We start from the raw sequence: 17,885 nt of genomic DNA, 5'->3' as shown, positions 1-17,885 counted from the left end.
GCGGCTCGAGCTGGTGGTACCATGGATAGTAGAGGAGACTTACCAGTAGCAGTTTCTTTTAGTAGGTCACGATATGGTTATAATTGCAATTGCCCTTTTTAATACCCTGAATGGTAGTTTGCTTCCTTATGACGTTAATTAATTAACTAAGTAGAAGTTTTAGTTTACTATGATATTTGTTTGTACTATCATATCAGCGCGCTGAATTCTGCTTCTTTCAAAGTATTTACTGTACCATAGACAGTTCAGTTTTTATCGTTAGACTTTCTATGACAAGGCCCGCTGCCACGGTGCCACGATATATATCTATGGCACCACCGCAGGACTCCTTGCACAGGCTAGTCTGGCTAGACCTTCGCCCGAGCGAGGCCCTCCAGACTATGACAGGCATGTTGTGTACTTGCGACTCTTGGAATCGGGAACGAGTAGGATACGGTGACGTTTTAGTGTAGGTACAACTGCTGAAAAGCCTTTTCTCGCCGAATTGGGCTTGTCAATCCGGGTCGTCATTCGCCCGGATGTCTAAAATGTCGTCTATTAGGCCTATCTGCATATCTGGTAGCTTTCACGCGACGTCACGCGTTTGATCACGCTTGCTTGGTAGCATCTGTCACGCCCGCTGCCCCGAGAAAGCCATGAATAAGTCTCAAGCGCCTTCTCTGCCATCCGTTGAAGAAGTGGCGAACCTTTCGTCCCTTCCTGAGGGGATACGCTTGTGCACACAATTAGGCGTCGATTGCAAAGAAGCGGAGAACGTCTTACAGTTGAAAGAGAGCCTTCTACAGGATCTCAAAAGCAAAGGCGTGAGAGGAAACAGTAGACCGGTAAGCAGCGAGCACAAAAAAACGAGACGAACGATCGTTAATTTACATTTGCATGGGGCGTACATTAGGTTCTAACTGTCGCTGAGCAGTCAGTTCGGGTGTTCAACGAGAAAAAAGCCGAGTTTGAGCGTCTTATCGACAATATCAGAGTTTTTGTCACCGACGGCGATATTTTGCCGCTTCTAGAGAAGCTCCTCATTACAAAAAGGGCAGCTTGGATGAGCGACGATGATTTTGAAGCGACTAAGAACTCTTGTACGAGAGGGAAGCCTATGTTTCTAGTTTCAGGTCCGTCTGTAGCTGGTACAATAACATATGCAATTAGAACGAACTATATGAGAGTCCTTTTAGGGACCACTTCGTCTGGTAAAAGTACCCTAATAAACGCAATGATGGGGTCACCTCTGCTTCCAACGAGCCACAACGCCACAACGTCTTCGTTGTGTGAAATCAAATACGGGCAAAATAAAGAAGCCGTGCTGCACTTTGAGATACGAGCTGAAGAGACAGATGATGGTGTTGAAACGCTTGATCTAGAAAAGAAGAGTGATAGAGAGCGGTTTGCGGCGTTGGTGACTCAAAGAGAAAAGCAAGAAAAGCGAAAAGTCTTAAAAGCGGAAGTTTTTTTGCCTTTCAAGTTCTTTGAGGTTTTAAAAATTCATAAAGGCACTGACATCAGCTTTGGAATTATTTCCTGTTATTGCAGACCTTAACCGTGGTTGATAGTCCTGGAGTGGACGAGAGCGACGACTTTTCTTCGTCTAGAGCGCAAGACGTAACCAAAGTGTGCCAGAGGAATACGGCCTGTGGATTTATATACGTCATCGATGCAACGTGCGCTGCTGAAGTTGGGGGTCAGGTAAAGAAGATCATCTTTGCATGTATGGTATGAAACCAAAATTCACATTTTTTGCAGATTGGTGGTCTTTTGGCAGCAGTAGCTCAAGGAACGAACTCTCCTCCGCCCGCCGATTCCGCATTGTTTGTTGTAAACAAGTGGGATCGATTTCTTGACCAGTACCAAGGCAAAGAAGCAAAAGAAGTTGCCGCGAGAGAGTACCTCGAGGAGCTTTACGAGCAACTCCAATGTAGATGGCAAGGGTTCAAGCGTCATCAAGTGATTACAATGAATTCCAAATTAGCCGAGCAAGTCCAAGAATTGGCAGCAATGACGGATGACATGCGAAATCTGTGCGACGGAATCTCAAAGGTCTTACCGCGGGGAATGAAGAACATGATCCTGAAGGCTTTGAAGTAAATGCAGTAGGCTAATCGGTCTTTACGTGGTTGTTTACTTTTGTGTGTCAGGAAACCTATTGATTTGCTGGATGAAATCGAGCGTACTATTCAAGGTACTTTCCGTGAGATGAAGCTCCCGGAAGATCAAAAGAAGCTGCGCCAGGATGAAAACGCTAAGCGTCTTCGAGAGTTCAACGAGTCGTTTGAGTCCGGTAGCATGGCAGATTTGCGACATCGCTTTGACGAAAGAATTGACACTCTCACGAAAGATCTCGTCAAGCATTTGCAGTCGGCGGACAGCATCAAGAGCGCGACAAATGTGGAGAGTTCCGCCGACGAAAGCGAGATAGCTGGCCTAGTTAACAGTCGCCTAAGCAGAGCGATCTGTAACTTTCGCGGAGTGCAAAAGGTCAGCTGTCTTGCTGGCACCGATCTTGGCCCAGAGGTTGAAGAAGAAGTTCAGCGTCTTATTGAGTTTCGTTCTGAAATTGTAACAGTAATGCCATCGTTGTCCCCCACCGAAGACGATGCCATTGCTCCCTCCGTTCAAAACCCTGAAAATAACCTCAAGAAAGTTGCAAAATATGTTGGAATAGTTCTTGCTTTGCCTCTACTTTTACCTGTCATGATAGGCTATATGGCTGTAAAGTACGTCAAGAAATCGATGTTTCGTCAATCCTTCAAGAACGCTTACGAGGCAACACTGAAAGAGATCTGCTCTGAACCGCCACATCAACTTAGAGACTACGTGAGAAACGCTGTTATAGCAACCAGTCCTACGGCGAGAATTGTGTACACAAACTTCGAAGAACTGCTCAAAGCGACCGAGAAAGATTTGGCCGCGGCGCGAGATCGTCAAATTAAAGACTATGAAAAAAAGTACGAGCAGCTGCTGAAGAAGTGTCAAGAACCGATCGGTCAGGCATCTCTGTACGTGCTCCATCTCGGCATTCATAATTATACTCGCGACGACTTCGTCTGGCCTGATCCTCCCACTACTGCTGGCGGCGGATCTTTTGGAATAGTGCACAAAGTCAAGCTTAAGGGAAAAGACTCCGAGAACCTTGCTTTAAAAGTTTTTAAACGTGTAATCGCCAAGAACAATGCACAGATTTTCCTTCGAGAGTTTGCCGCCGTTAGGTTGGTACAGAATCCCCCCATCCATATCATCGTACTATTTCAGGTTTGTTTCTAGGAACCTCACGGGCAAAAACAATCATGTTGTCAAATTTTTCGGTCTAGTCCAGATGGAACAGAATCCTCTGAAACTCGGTCTCGCTTTTGAGTGGTGTGACGGTGGCACCTTGGCAGATGAAATCCAGGGCAGCGCTCCAGCACGAAATTCGAAGGGATTCGGAAGAGCAAAACAAATTCTTTGTGAAATCCTTCTTGGTCTAACTTTTCTTCACGGAAAGGAGCTGGTACACCGAGACGTCAAACCTGAGAACATACTGGTATTTCACTTAATTAATCAAAAAAGGCTGGTACGCATTTGCTATATTTGCTCTATTTCTTGCTTAGCTCACTAGTAACAAGGCTGTTAGAATAGCTGATCTTGGGCTGACGAAAAACATAGAAGAAATCACTGGCACCTTCTGTGGCAGTCTCTTCTACATGGCTCCTGAAGTGGCAGTGTGCGCTGCGTACGGTCCGGCTGCCGATATCTTTAGTGTTGGTATTATTATGTGGGAGCTGTGGCACGGCAAAAGAGCTTACAGAGACGACGACACCTTTACCCTACCTCTATCTCCTGTTGAGTTTGCTTTGAAAGTTATGAACGAAGACCTTCGTCCTCAAGGCTTTCCTCCTCCAGAGGAAATGGATCAAGATGTTGCAGACAGATGGCAAAGATTAATGGAAAGGTGTTGGGTATCTCGATCAGCAAGTCGGCCTACAGCCAAGAAAGCTTACACTGTCGTTGAAAAGTTTGATATGTAATTTCTATTTGCTGTTCAGAAGACTATCTATTAGATGAATTGTCTGCTTGTACCGTATGTTGTATTTGCACAGAGTTTGCGTTATTGGGACCGCGCAGGCATTTACGGGGAATTTACCAAAGGCACGCTCGCTCACAGGAGACATTCCATTGTGAAGGTCCCGTGCAAGTGGTCTACCTCTCTGCCCGGACAACGCGTGGAGTCGCGCTGAACTGACGCAGAAGGAGCTGATCATCGATGGCAACAACCTATTGCACTTCCAAGACGACGTTCGACTCGCGTTGCGGCGGCGAGTATCCCCATTTCAACCGAATGGTGTGCTCCTTTTTCGTCTCGCTGCATCGTAGCGCCGTGACGCCGCGCGCGTTCTTCTCGACGGCGTCAACAACGGCGACGAAAAGCTCGCGGCGACTCAGCGCCGAGAATGAATCGCCGAGGGCCTATAGACGATCGTTTTGTAGGCACACGTACGCGCGCAACCCAACCGCAGCGACGGTTTCTTCCCGCCACTCGCACGCCAACTCTTTGAGAGCTGTCGCCGATATGATCGTTCGTCATCGATATCACAAAGCGGCCGGGCGTCATCGCCGTCGATCGCTCGACCGATGCCCGTTGCTCGATCGCATGCTCTCCAACGACACAGCGATTATATCCTAGCGAATTTGCCCGCCAGATTATCTAGACTATTGCCAAATGTTTCCACACGACCTGTTTTCGAGAGGGTTGCATGTCTCGAAGCCGAGGCTCACTGGCGACCGGATCGAGTATGACTTCCGTGTTCGGCGGCGATTTCAAATTTGCTTCATCATTCAAAAAGTATTCTAACGTCCTTGACGCCAATCTTTGGCTCTGAGAGTCAACTCCACGCGTGTCTTGTCGCAACGAAGAATTTCTATGATGGTGGCGTCAAGCTAAAGGAAACAGAGTCGAGTGCACTTTGTTGGGACGAATCACGTCTACCGTGTCTGAACGGGCGATTTCTTCCTTCTGCAGGGTCCGCTTCAGTCTTCTTGCCCTCCAAGCGACCCGGGCCAGCTTGAGACGAGTTTTCTTTTGTACAGTCATAACGCGTCGCTGCACATACGACGTGCCGTTTATGATATTGCTGTGCCTCGACGGCTGGACGGCGATGTGATGGCCGTGGGAGAACATCGACGTTGTGACAGCGGAAGCGCCCAGAAATGAAAGGCGTGACAGACTGTCTGATTCGTGACTGTCTGATTCGGTGTATCGTCGGGGAACCCATGGTTACTCTCTTGCTGTGGGCCTATCAAGTGTGAAGAGCAGCCTTCCGAGAAGGCAATTCGAGCTCTTCTTTCGCTTACATGCGGGCACGCCTGTGTTTTTATAACAGCGTTGTTGGGGCTCTGTTTGTTTAGAGCAGCGACGTTTGCTGGTCATATCCTTACCGCCCCTCTGAACCGCGCGTACGTGCGTGGGATCTCCTGCACATTTTTGCGAGCCCCCCGCGCTGGTCTCGACTGATTGGGAACTGAGAGAGCTAGGCGAGTTTAACTAGCGTGCGTGACGCGCGTTGTACTGTACAGTCAGCTGTACAGTGTACTGTACGTTGTGCGAATCAAGCCATGGAGAAGCAGATCAAAGTTATCATCGAAGGTGAGAACACGCGAAGGTCTCTAATTTCGAGCTCGTACTGGTGGCGAGAAACGCGGAATTTACGAAGCCCATTAGGTAGAACGCTCTAGTTGGACACGCGCAGAAGCGGCTTTCTTTTCACAGGATACACACTGCGCGTCGTTCTAGTGGTCTTGTTGCTTTGGTCAACCGCTTCCGGTTCTGAAAATGGAGAAACTTGGGGTTCTGGTATTGGAGAAATGCTGACTCCAATTGCAACTTCAGAAGACTTGGGTTCTGTCAGTGAAGAAGCGCCCACTCCAACTTCAACTTCTATTGAAGCTAAAACTGTCGCCGATTGCGGCCAAACGAACGTCGGTCCGAGCAGCAATCCTTGCCAGTTCCTAATTCTGACGCCGATTGCTACGCCTGGACAACAAGACAAAGGTAAAACGTGTACAACGACACTGTTTTTTCTCGCTGTCATTTGTCATCATTTAGAGGGTGACGGCATTATGACAATAGTCATTTCTATATCTGTCTCTGTAGCCGTGCTGCTACTCATCGTACTCGTGATTGTTGTAGTCTGCGTGCGAAGGAGACGTCAGGCAAAATTGGAAGTTATTCAACTACAGGTGTTGCAGAACCAACGCCGAAGCTTGTACGACGACGCCCACTGGCTCATGACGTGGCCATCGTACGACGATTTCCAATTCAGCAGGGATTGTCTCAAAATGGAAGACGAACTGGGCGAAGGTCAATTCGGAAAAGTCTATTCCGCCTGGGCTGCGAGAATTGTCAAAGGCGAAGAAAAAACGCGAGTTGCTGTAAAAACAATGAAGCGAGGATCGTCGCTGGAAACGGCCGAAGATTTTCGAAAGGAGATGGAAATCATGATGGATTTTGATCATCCAAACATCGTTCGTCTTCTGGGAATCTGCACGCACGACGAACCTCTCTATCTCATCACGGAACTGATGAAACACGGCGATTTGAAGGACTATATTCGAAAAGCTCGTCCCAACGAGATAAATCCTCGTCCTCTTCTTCTCTCCATCGCGCAACTGGTTGACGTCGCCGCTCAGGCGGCATCCGGCGTCGCCTATCTCGCGTCGCGCAAGTTCGTTCATCGCGACATCGCCGCGCGAAACTGTCTCGTGGGCGAAAACGACACTCAATTGTCGGTCAAGATCTCCGACTTCGGAATGGCGAGAGACGTGTACCAGCAAGAGTATTATCGTCGCAGTGGCGGTGCGCTGCCGATTCGATGGATGGCACCGGAAGCAATTACCGATGGGAAATACACGGTCGAATCCGACATCTGGTCTCTGGGCGTTCTTTTGTGGGAGATCTTCACGTTTGGCTATCAGCCGTATTTCGGTCGAGACAACGAGCAAGTGATCGGCGGCATTCTTCAGGGTAACTTGACTTTGGAGTGCCCGCCTCTCTGTCCCCGGCCCGTGTTCCAGCTTATGCTCCGCTGCTGGGAGAGGAATCCATCGGAAAGAATAACGTCGGGCGACGTGGCCAGCGCTTTGCAAGATATGAAAGATTTGTGCGACGACGACAGCGAAGGAGCTTACGACCTCTCGTTGGATCAAAAATACGTGTCTCGTAAGAAAGTCGCCGCCGAACCGAGCAACGCGTCACCGAGAAATTTTAATATGACTTCTCCCCAATCACAACCGCCCGTTCAAGAGGATTACACGCCCATGAGTCCCGCCACTCCGTCTGGCACCAAATTGGATCCCATGTTTGAAGAAGAGGCTCTGTTGCCTCAATCGAAAGGCGCTTACCTAGATATGAATGGTGGCGATGTTCGTTCTGTGCCGAGTGGTCAGAAGCCTAATACGTACGTGGAGATTCCGCAGAAAGAGCCCGAGAAGGTGACAAAGAAAAAGAAGTTGCTGGCGCAGGATCCGGTTTACGCGGATGTCAGCACAGATGATTTGGATTTGCACGACGATCCTTTGTACACCAGCATTCCGGCATCCTGACCTGTTACAGAAGGATCCTACTGAAGAAAAGGCATTCGAAAATCCGTCGTAAGCAACTTACCGGTAGGCTCAACAACCTTTCAGAGTACGCGCTCAAACAAATCATACAATAGGCATGCATTAGAAATACCACTTATAGCCATTAGCTTGGCGGTACAGTAGCTGCTACACGGAGCGTTGGAGTCGACTTGTTGTCCTAGACTAAGTGGTTGGAATTTTAGTTTTAGATAGTGAATAGTATAGTTTTAGTGGCAACTGGCAAGATTAACGTATGATATCTGCGGCTGTATGACTTCCTGCATACTTGCGCGCCGCTGGTTTGTAAAGGTCCGTAATTATCATTACACTGACTCGTGCAGATTGTAAAGCTGTTGGTCACCAGGAACTTCACCATGCTGTTGTAATAACACTACATTAGTCGCACTTCTTAAACTCTGCTAGCAATCCTAGGTGCCTCCCTCGTTCTATCCATAGGAGCGTGATATAAAAATTTATTTTTAAAGATATATTTTGCCAAACGTGATGGCTAGAGGAGTTCATTCAAGAGCTAAGGTATCAAAAAATTCGTTCCATGACAGCATTCGTCATCAGCGGTGGAAAACTTCTCCAGGATCGAAATTTGAGAGGTGTACACCTCGCGGTCGGTGTGACGTCACGTTTACGTTTCTGCAGTGAAGTGCGCTAGCGAGGCAGAATGTTTCGTTGGTTTCTCGTCGCTTTTGCGGCGATGTTTCCTCAATCGGCGCTTACTCGAGAAGAGATATTGTTTGACTACGGCTGGCGTTTTAATCTTGGCGATCCCTATTCAGGAGACAAAGATTTCGCGCCTATGTGCTCCAAAACCGATCCCTTTCCCAAATCGCTCGACGGCCACTTCTGCTACAATCTTCAACGATCAGTATCAGCAACAACCGAAGCAGAATGCCAAGCGAACTGCTGCTCGCAGCTCAACTGCTCGACGTGGATTTTCAGAGAGTTTTCAACACCAAGTAATAACACGTGGAGAAGTGGATGCCACGTAGGCCAATCGAACGACTGCGCGCCGTCGGACGAAGACTGGCTCGGCGAACAGCGTCCTCTCCCAACGGCCCCGCCCACTCCCGTACAAAACAATCGCGCTTCACGTGACTACGACGACTCGAAGTGGGAAGTCGTCAACGCTCCGCACGACGGCATCGTTGGCGGCACATACTCAATCGACGGCCCAGAGCACAACGGCTATTTGCAACAAAACACGACGTGGTATCGCAAGCACTTTCATCTCCCCAAGGACTGGTACGGAAAATCAATATGGATTTATTTCGACGGCGTCTTTCGATCGAGCCTCATCTATCTAAACGGCGATTATCTCGATTATCACGAGTCGGGATATACGAGCTTCGCAGTGCGTTTGGACGATGCTGAACGAGTTTATTATGGGTACGAACCGACGGATTCCAACGTGATTGCCTTGCGTGCGGACGCCGCCGGCGGTTCGGGCTGGTGGTACGAAGGCGGCGGCATCTATCGGCACACTCACTTGGTTGCCGCCGATCCGACTCACGTCGTTCCGGATAGCGTCTACGGTCACATTTCCGTTGACGAAACGACGATAGATCAGAGGGAATCGTCTTTTGGACTCTACGCGATGAAATCGACGTTTCACGGTCGCGTTGAAGTCGTCAACGACGGTAAAGAGAGCGTCGAACGTCTGGTTCGTTTTTCCCTAAGCGACGCAGACGGAAACGCCATCGCTTCGAAAGACTCGGAGACATTTTCTCTCGCACGCGGAGAAACGCGAAAAATTGTCACGAGGAATATTTCTCTGGAAGAGGTTGAACTTTGGAGCCCCTCTCGACCCTATTTGTATCACGTCGAAGTCTCCGTTTTGGCTTCTGGAACTTCCGACGTTCTCGACGCCGTCAACGTTTCGACGGGCGCCGTATCGAGTCGCTTTGATTCCAACACCGGTTTCTATATCAACAAAAAGGCGTTCACGTGGCGCGGCTTTTGCAATCATAACGACTTTACCGGCGTCGGCGTTGCCGTTCCCGAACGCGTCAATCTCTTTCGCGCTCAAATGATGCGCGCCGTCGGCGGCAATTCGTGGCGAATGTCGCACAATCCGCCGGCGCCCGAACTTCTCGACATTCTCGATCGACTCGGCGTTCTCGTGTGGGACGAAACGCGCGACATGGCGAACAATACGGCGCTGATGGCCGACATGCGATCGATGGTGCGACGAGATCGCAATCATCCGAGCGTCCAACTGTGGTCGTTCTGCAACGAACGCAGCTGTCTCGAACCGGGTTCAAGTATCGGCGAAGTCGGTGCCGCCTATAAAGCAATCGCCGAGGAGGAGGATCCCTTTCGTCTGGTCACGGCGAATATGAATGTGAATTTGACGACGACGGGTTTACCGCTGTCGAAAGTTATTCGCGTGCAGGGACTGTCACATCAGAACGGGGATAAGTACGACTCGTTTCACGAGATGTTTCCCTCGAAGCCGCTTATCGGATCGGAGTGCTGTTCGTGCCGGTCGCAACGTGGCGAAGACGTCGGCAATGCGTCGGCGAAGGTTTTTGGTAGTTTCAACGCCGATTGCAACCAGGAACAAACGTTGTACGCTCTTTCGAGAAAATACGTTTCTGGCACGATGGTGTGGACGCTCTTTGACTATTACGGCGAGCCGACGCCGTACGATTGGCCCATGGTCTCGTCGTCATTTGGATCTTTCGATTTGGCTGGGTTTGCGAAGCCGTCCGCCTTCTGGTATCGCGCCTGGTGGCTCGACGATGCCATGGCTTCGAAGCGAGAAGACGTGCCCTTTCATCCTCCACCGCTAATCAATCCAGAAAGAACGATGTCGTCTTCTTCTGACGACAGCGGCGGCCCCGTTGTTTACATCGTTCAGCATTGGGAACCAATGGACGGCGAGGAGAACAAAAATCGTACGATTCAAGTGTATACGAATGCTCCGTCCGTCGAACTTTTCGTCAACGATAAAAGCGTTGGAGTGAAAAGCGTCGAAAAACTCGGCTGGGCCGAGTGGAACGACGTGGCGTTTTCGCCGGGAAGTATCACGGCCTATGCAAAGGGTACGAGCCACAGTGACACGGTGTTCACATCGGGTCCCCCGGCGAAAGTGATTATCAGTGTCGATGTGCCAAGTAACGAGACGGGAACGGGAACTGCGTTGGTTCTCGACGGACAAGACGCCGGATTGGTGAGAGCTACCGTCCTCGATGCAAATGACCAGGTCGTTCCATCGGCTTCAGATAGGGTGATGTTTACAGTGCTGTCCGGCCCCGGCATAATCATCGGCGTGGGAAATGGGAATCCGTCGTGTTCGCAGCCGAATAAAGTCTCCTATCGAGATGCCTATCACGGATTGGCTCGCGCTATCATTCAAGTCGTCGAAGATCGCGCGTCGCCGCCTGAGCATCGACGTCGCCTGCTTGAAATCGATGACGACGGGCCGCGTTCGATTCGCGTTATTCATCCTGACGATGAGGAAAGGGTGCCGGCTGCCGATGAGATTGTCGTCGAAGCAGTTTATGGAGTCTTTTCTGCGCAGGTTGCAATTCCCGTGACGGCTGATCTCCGCCGGCACGGAGTTCTGGCTGTTGCTCAGGAGTGGATGACCGAGAGCTAAGAACCGCTGGGTAATCTCCGTTTCAACTTTGCTGTTTTTTTTTGCTTTTTTGCTTTTTGGATGGTGTACGCTTTTTTTCTTATTTCTGATGCTCTTTCTAGTTGTTCACTATATAAATGGGTGGTTTACTACAACACTCTATGACCATAGATAGCTGCCAGCGTTTTGCTCTTAATATTTTTTTATTAACTAGGAGAAAAGCGCGCTAAGATTTAAAATTTCTGATACTTCCGGGTTGGTTTCTATCTATGACTACACCATAGATATTAGAGAGAGACTACACTATGGCGGGATATCCTGCTATTGTAGCCCGTATATCCGGGTAGGGTAAACGGTTTTTCCTTGATTTTTCTTGAAAAGCGGCTTACCCTACCCGGACATACGGGAACCAGACCATATAACAATAGAGTTATTATTGGGAGAAGGTGCCAGTGGCATGTATGACAATTACTATAGCCTGGATATACCGCTACTGTGACGACAAAATTCTTTCCATAAGGTATCGGGGTATCACTATGCCAAAAACCACACTTGAAGTAAGCAGACACGACGTAGTGCATTGTTTAAAATTTGCAAATCAGCTCATCACTGTGTCGGTATTGACCTCCGTGCCGTATTTTCAATTTTTGAGTCGCACGTCGGTGTCTCGAATGAAAAGCCAGTCGCAAGTGAACGACAGAGGAAACAACGATGAAGATGACTAACCCAACATTGACAGCGAGAACAAGACTTTCTGACAAAATCGATCCCCTTCTGCTGTTTGTCATGCAATTGTACGTAATTACAATAGCAAACGATGCGGCGACGTCAACCCAACTTTCTAAATTCCAAGGAGTCGTACTTCGAAACGGCTGCACTTTTGCGATAAAGAAAGCAAAACCAAGCACAATCACATTAAAGGGGATTGCCTGAACGTCGTGATGGTTATAAGGAAAAGCTGCGACCACGACCGCGACGGCGAGACGACGGATCATGAGCAGCGACGTCATAAACTTCTGATAAGGTTTCTTGTAACCGCTGTAGAGCGTGTCGATGGACGATTTCTTTAGGAACCGACGATTCCTTCGCGCCACGTCGATTCGGCGAGCTGCGAGACAGAAAAAAACTATCGGCGTGAAGGTGATATACGTTGCTGTGACGACTACAGCAAAAGCAAAGACGGTTTTGTACTGGGACGTGGAGCAGCCTATCCACGGATACGCTTTCATGAAGCTGATGTTGGAATTGGGTACGTGATGGCAAGGAAGCAAAATCTTGATGACTTGATTTGCTATAGGAAAGTAAAAAATGTTCAGCAGCAAAAGCAGCAGTTGTTTAGACGACCTCTTCACTTTGCTCGAAAGATAGCGCTTTTCTTTCAATTTATTAGCTTTAACTATGGAGGTTCTTCTTCTTTGTTTAGTTTTCTTTCTCAGAGTTGTCGCGTGATTAAGAAGTCGTAGAAGAAAACCGACAGCGCTTCCGGCGAGTGGCAGAATTGCGAGAAAAGCAAGTCGTCCGATGGGAGTAAAGAGACCCGGAAATATGCAGGCAAATCCATAAAAATTAAAATTTGCAACGTTCTGAAACCACTTGGTTGCCTTGTAAACGTGAATAGCCTTTAGCGTTGCCGAAAACGAGCAGTAGGGACAGTCGATCTGCTGAGCGGTGACACTGAGCGAGTCGAGTATCTGAACGTACATGACGAGAGTGAGCACAAAGGACTTGAGAACATTGAGTCGAGAAAAGGAAGCGAGAAGTAATAGGAAGCAATAGACTTCCGTCATCCAAGCAGGCACGATGCGAAAAAATCCGAAACAGACGACGACGACAGAGAAACATACGACGCCAACGAGAAGAAAAATTTTGAAACACCTCGTTTTGAAACGACGAAACTGACGTAAAAAGTTAAACCAAATGAGGAGAAACAATCCCAAAGCTAAAACGGCCACGAAACACAAAGCAATGCTCTGCTTCTGCGACAGCGTCGGACACGGGTAACATTTATAGCCGTTGCGATAGTAACCCTGGCGACATTGGGAGCAGAGTTGACCAATCGCGTTGTCGTCGCATAGACAGCTGCGATTGCAAGACGTCGTCGCGCGGTCGTCGTTGAGACGACACGTGCACTGTCCTCGCCTGTTACACGGATACGTGTTCGCGTAGACCGAGTCGCAGTGGATAAGATGCGTGACGTTGTCCGGATTGGGAACCGGGAACGTGTTTCGATCCATTATCATGGGACTCGCGAAAGCATTACCGGGACAGAAGGCGAGACGGAAGCAACGACGGCAAGCGCCGTCAAAGCCGTAATGACCCGGAACGCATTGGCATAAGACGTTTTTGTAGTAATCGCTATCAACGTATAAGCGACCGTTCGTGGGAACGAGTCGAACTTCAGGACACTTATAGGTCGCGTTCGCGCCTGTGAGCGTCATCACTTCGTACATGGGTTCGGCAATTTGCGGTAGACGAGGCGGCAGACTCGATTTCATCCGATTGCCCCTCACGTCGAGCACTTTGATTGATTGAAGAAGGTTGATTTCCTCCGGTATGGCACCTTTTAAACGATTATTTGAAACATTGACGACTTGGACGTAATATTGCTCGTAACGAGGCTTGAGAAAGTAACTGGATAGTCTATTGTTAGCAAGTCGAAAGGCGACTACGTTGAGGTCTTTATTCCAAAGCAGATGAACAAGGGGTCCCTCCAAATTCGTCGACGTGAAATCGAACGTAAGAATGGGCGAACCGGAACGTTCGGTCCGTATGAAGAGTTCGGACAGTCGCTTCGTCGTGAGATGCTTGAACGGATTGAAACTGAAATCGATATATTGCAAACTCGGCGAATTGGCCGATTGCGCATTTGGAGCAAAACCAGTCAGATTGTTGCGCGAGAGGTCGAGAAAATACAAACTGGAAACATTCAAAAACGAACGAGGAACCTCGCCTTCGATTCGATTTCGCGCCAAATCGAGAACCGTCAAATTCTGCGGCATGGCGATATCAGACGGTATCGACCCGCTGATGCTGTTGTTATTCAGCTGCAGTCGAATCAGTTCGGGAAATCGAAAGTGAAAGTCGGAAGGAAACAAACCGGAAATAGAATTGCCCGCCAGAAAAGCGTATCTCAATCGCGTCAAATTAAACAACTGACTGATATGACCTTTGAGTTGAAGAAAGCTGAAATCGAGCGCCGTGATGTGTCGCAGCCTTTGAAAAGCCGACGGAATTTCACCCCGTATATGATTTTCACCTATCGTAAAAATTTCGAGGCACTCCAAGAGACCAACGGCACTTTCAATACTCCCATTCAACCAGTTATGACCGAGTTGGAGCGCCGTCAAATTTTCGTATAGACTAAGAGTTTTCCACGGAATGGGCCCCCTTATCTTCGTCCACGAGAGATCTAGTTGTCTTAGTGAAAGTCTCTTTGCCGGGAGGATGTCTGGAAGGTATCCATAGATGGGGTTGCTTCGCAGATTGACGTACATTAGACGCTCCAATTCCCATAAGAGGATCGGCAGATTGCCGATAACGTTAGCAAATTTGAGAGTGAGAGCGACGACGCGATGCTCGACGTTCAAGTAGACTCCTTCCCACTGGCAAAGGGGTGCCGACGAGTTCCAGTTTCGTTTTGTTTTGCTACTCCAACGCTTTCCTCTCATGGCTATGAAAAATTCGTTGAGAATTTTTCTCTCCCTAACGAAGAGAAACGTCAAAAGGGAACTCTACCGATTAGGCAGACAATACTTTCTCGTGGCAGACGATTCTTCTTCAAACGCTATGCAGTGATCGCCTTGGAAGCCGCGGTAATGGTAGTCGGTTGGACAAATTCGACTGGAAGCCACCGTGACATAAACGACAAAGTAAAAGAATTTAAACATATCAATGTCTCAGAGGTCGCAAACTTTAGACTGATGAAGAAACGAAGAACAGGCAGTGAAGTGGCGAATCATCGAAACGAAAATAATTAAATTAGACCACCACCAACAGAGTCTCCTAAAGATATCTGAGCCACTGGCCACGGCTTCATCAGAACCGAAAGCAAAGTGCTCATGTGGCAAAGATTGCCTCAGAGATATAGCTTCTATTTCGTCGCTTTCAATTTCGAATTTCGGTTTCCTAAACTTATTGTCATACATCCTACTTATCAAGAGACTTCATTGATGTTAGTCTGTGCGTTTCTCTCGCGCCGAGCCTAGAGAAACGATCCTGCGACTCGTCTGCGACGACCGAATCCTGTCGTGTCGCGCAGACTACAGTAATTAAGACTTTCTTGATTTCGCCGCTTGTCGAAGACCCCAAGAGATATTTCGCCCTCACTGGGCGCAGACGTGCATGGTGTACGTAGTCGCAAATTCCGTCCCAGGCAATACAGCCCGCTAAAGAGAGGTTCAATCGCCGGCTTGAAACCGCGGCTTGTAGAACGAAAGTGAAGTCGTCGACAGATAAATTTCGAATGAGCTCCAACGGATCTGCGAGGACCCTGTGCGCGAGTTCTTTTGTCGTCGAACGATCTTCGACGGCCCGGAGAGGCAATGCAAGGTCATGATTTCGACGTCGATGACACCTCATCCCGCTTCGAAGCGAAGCCAAGCGCTTGTCCGAGCTCGAGTGGCCCACCGAGCTCCCTCACATTCATCCTACAAAGCGCTAGCGCTGCTCTTCGTCGACTTGGAAGCTCGAAGACAGAAGACGCTTTGTGACATGTGATCAAAAAGTTCCCGGTTGCTTTCTAATGAATGAGGCCCTGTTTATACTGTCCTAACGACTGCACGCTTTTGAGTTGATCTTAGAACGAGTAATTAAACGCAACATGCAAATTGAAATCAGTGACCTCTAACGCAGATGTATTAGACAGACAAGAATACGTGTGAGTAGATCCATACAGTACATGCAAATACAGTACGTGCCGTAGGAGGCGACTCCCGGCTACGACGCACTAAAAAGTGCGCCGTCGAAACAACATACAGGCAATTTGAAGCCTGCATGCCGTCAACATGCCGACTGATCTTAGTCGGTTTCCTCTGTTACAAGGTAACAGAGAATTGAAGTGCAAGGAGGAGAGGCGTCTTCCTCCGCTTCTTTCGCATGAAGGCTGTTAATGCTCGCTGATCTGGATGACAAAGGCGTTATGGTGGAAAACGAAAATGTTGATTCAGACAGTGATGAAGCCTCTTCTTCGTCCTGTTCTTTGGTAGCTGGAGCGCCAGCGGAATTAGATAAAATAGAAGAACTGGAACTTGATGAAGTGGAGGAATTAGAATTTGATGAAATTGATGATGAACTTTGATCGTCATTAGCGGACGGCAGAGGCGCAATGGCTTCCGAAGACGACTGAGAAGTGCCCGTCCCAGCATTTCGTTTTGTTCGAAGAGGAGAAATTCGTTCAAACTCCACTCTAGTATGAAAGAGATACAAATAGGAGAGGGACGGGGAGGGAAGGGAAGAGGTGTAACCGTGTAAGGATCATTAATTAATTGATGGTACAAGTGCAGTACAGAGGCTTACATAAAAGGCAGCTCCACTGTCTCCCACCAATCCTCAAGAAAACTACGTGGCTTCTCCTTAGGCACGTCAGGCGGCGTCCTTCTGCCGAAGCTAGACAATAATGATAAAATCGCAATGATATATATTTGCCAAAGCCTTTGTTACAATTTCGCAACGCGGCGAAAAGCTCTCTTCGACCTCGTGTCCCTCTGAGCGTGGGGACGAAATCGCGCTGAAGAAATGAAATTCTAATGCAGTAATGATAAAATGGATGAAAAGCATTTACCACTTTTCGGCGCCGGTGAAGAACAACAACCCATTACTTTCACAGCAGAAAAAACGTACAGTACAGTGTAGCAGCTAGGTGTAGCAACGTGACTCGCTTGGCAACGACCGGAAACTTTGTGACGTCACAAACGCAATTTCACGCATGCGAAGCGCGAGACATTTTGTGGGGGCCGATTCCATTTTTCGAGACAAAAGTTTAACGAAAACTGCACACCGACTCCGAAAAGATGTCGCGTCATCGAATCTAGGCATAGAGGAGTCTACCATTACGAAGTTTAGTTTTCAGGCCTTTTACGGGTAGCAACTGAGCCTACAAAGAACAAAATCCGATTCCCCGTTACGGATTTGATGGTTTTACCAGGAATCTTAGACGGTTACCTTCTAGGAAGATTCAAACGCGTCTCGAAGGTCCCAAACGGAGGCACCAGCCTACCAACATCCAGAAAGCGCTACATGCCTACCTTAGACGGACAAATCTCAGTCGGCCACAGTCACAAAGAACGAAGATTCGTAGAAGAACGTCTTTCACCTTTCTTTCAGTGTGGTCACGTGACGCAATCCAGATGACTTGTACTGAAGGGGCTACTGAAGGGCGTACTGAAGGGAGTTTTGTGGCTTCGCTAAAATGGTACAACAAGTGTGTTTGCAAGATAGATGGTATCAAATTTATTTTGCTGTTCCAAAGAATTGCAATGAAAATTATAAGGGCAAGGCGGGTGATTTCTTTCCACGGAGATCAAGCAATTTCCTAGGGAAAATTATAGCAGTTTTGTCTCTCCTTTTCTGGGCCTACGTGCAACATACGCTGTACAACTTTGTTCACTGGAGAAGTACAGGATGAACCAAACTAAGGAGACAACTGTAGAAGAGCCGAATGAGAATTCTAAGCACAAACAATTTTTTTACAAGTCATCAGAAT

General features: G+C 48.4%; 4 protein-coding genes and 1 long non-coding RNA gene across 6 annotated transcripts; 3 read left to right on the top strand and 2 right to left on the bottom strand.

Moving 5' to 3' along the window:
- Window positions 1–547: 547 nt before the first annotated feature.
- LOC136184290 (uncharacterized) lies at window positions 548–4,107 on the top strand. The gene is made up of 8 exons (XM_065971162.1): window positions 548–824; window positions 893–1,112; window positions 1,176–1,471; window positions 1,531–1,683; window positions 1,741–2,078; window positions 2,133–3,203; window positions 3,259–3,517; window positions 3,585–4,107. Exons 1-8 carry the CDS (start codon window positions 636–638, stop codon window positions 3,999–4,001), a joined length of 2,943 nt encoding a protein of 980 aa, XP_065827234.1. The 5' UTR covers window positions 548–635; the 3' UTR covers window positions 4,002–4,107.
- A 757-nt stretch (window positions 4,108–4,864) lies between these two features.
- LOC136184293 (insulin-like growth factor 1 receptor) lies at window positions 4,865–7,920 on the top strand. 2 transcript variants are annotated; one of them, XM_065971165.1, is made up of 3 exons: window positions 4,865–5,617; window positions 5,741–6,022; window positions 6,125–7,920. In XM_065971165.1, exons 1-3 carry the CDS (start codon window positions 5,587–5,589, stop codon window positions 7,570–7,572), a joined length of 1,761 nt encoding a protein of 586 aa, XP_065827237.1. In that variant the 5' UTR covers window positions 4,865–5,586; the 3' UTR covers window positions 7,573–7,920. The 2 variants fall into 2 exon arrangements, with proteins under 2 accessions (XP_065827237.1, XP_065827236.1); XM_065971164.1 differs by having other exon boundaries at window positions 6,077–7,915.
- Window positions 7,921–8,238: 318 nt separating this feature from the next.
- Window positions 8,239–11,340, top strand: LOC136184292 (beta-galactosidase BoGH2A-like). Its single transcript, XM_065971163.1, has one exon. It carries the CDS (start codon window positions 8,267–8,269, stop codon window positions 11,204–11,206), a length of 2,940 nt encoding a protein of 979 aa, XP_065827235.1. The 5' UTR covers window positions 8,239–8,266; the 3' UTR covers window positions 11,207–11,340.
- A 230-nt stretch (window positions 11,341–11,570) lies between these two features.
- LOC136184722 (putative leucine-rich repeat-containing protein DDB_G0281931) lies at window positions 11,571–15,863 on the bottom strand. The gene is made up of 2 exons (XM_065971672.1): window positions 14,939–15,863; window positions 11,571–14,887 (listed from the first exon to the last, which is right to left on the bottom strand). Exons 1-2 carry the CDS (start codon window positions 15,070–15,072, stop codon window positions 11,770–11,772), a joined length of 3,252 nt encoding a protein of 1,083 aa, XP_065827744.1. The 5' UTR covers window positions 15,073–15,863; the 3' UTR covers window positions 11,571–11,769.
- A 78-nt stretch (window positions 15,864–15,941) lies between these two features.
- LOC136184723 (uncharacterized) lies at window positions 15,942–17,516 on the bottom strand. The gene is made up of 5 exons (XR_010669416.1): window positions 17,428–17,516; window positions 16,965–17,210; window positions 16,844–16,910; window positions 16,700–16,789; window positions 15,942–16,589 (listed from the first exon to the last, which is right to left on the bottom strand). It is a non-coding gene; the product is annotated as an uncharacterized lncRNA (long non-coding RNA).
- Window positions 17,517–17,885: the final 369 nt, after the last annotated feature.

This window comes from Oscarella lobularis, chromosome 3 (assembly GCF_947507565.1).
Source record: "Oscarella lobularis chromosome 3, ooOscLobu1.1, whole genome shotgun sequence".
Classification (NCBI taxonomy): Eukaryota; Metazoa; Porifera; class Homoscleromorpha; order Homosclerophorida; family Oscarellidae; genus Oscarella; species Oscarella lobularis.
The sequence above is the reverse complement of the archived record's forward strand: the minus strand, read 5'-3'. Positions and strand labels throughout refer to the sequence as shown.

What these genes read in the sequence shown, in the direction of transcription:
- LOC136184290 (XM_065971162.1), top strand. Translation starts at nt 636, where the DNA reads ATGAATAAGTCTCAAGCGCCTTCTCTGCCATCCGTTGAAGAAGTGGCG. An exon ending in TGCCTTTCAAGTTCTTTGAG is followed by an intron (nt 1,472 to 1,530) that starts GTTTTAAAAATT and finishes CTGTTATTGCAG; the next exon opens with ACCTTAACCGTGGTTGATAG. An exon ending in CGAGAGTTTGCCGCCGTTAG is followed by an intron (nt 3,204 to 3,258) that starts GTTGGTACAGAA and finishes GTTTGTTTCTAG; the next exon opens with GAACCTCACGGGCAAAAACA.
- LOC136184293 (XM_065971164.1), top strand. Translation starts at nt 5,587, where the DNA reads ATGGAGAAGCAGATCAAAGTTATCATCGAAG. An exon ending in GATCAAAGTTATCATCGAAG is followed by an intron (nt 5,618 to 5,740) that starts GTGAGAACACGC and finishes TTCTTTTCACAG; the next exon opens with GATACACACTGCGCGTCGTT. An exon ending in GCCTGGACAACAAGACAAAG is followed by an intron (nt 6,023 to 6,076) that starts GTAAAACGTGTA and finishes GTCATCATTTAG; the next exon opens with AGGGTGACGGCATTATGACA.
- LOC136184292 (XM_065971163.1), top strand. Translation starts at nt 8,267, where the DNA reads ATGTTTCGTTGGTTTCTCGTCGCTTTTGCGGCGATGTTTCCTCAATCG.
- LOC136184722 (XM_065971672.1), bottom strand. Translation starts at nt 15,072, where the DNA reads ATGTTTAAATTCTTTTACTTTGTCGTTTATGTCACGGTGGCTTCCAGT. An exon ending in GAATCGTCTGCCACGAGAAA is followed by an intron (nt 14,888 to 14,938) that starts GTATTGTCTGCC and finishes TCTCTTCGTTAG; the next exon opens with GGAGAGAAAAATTCTCAACG.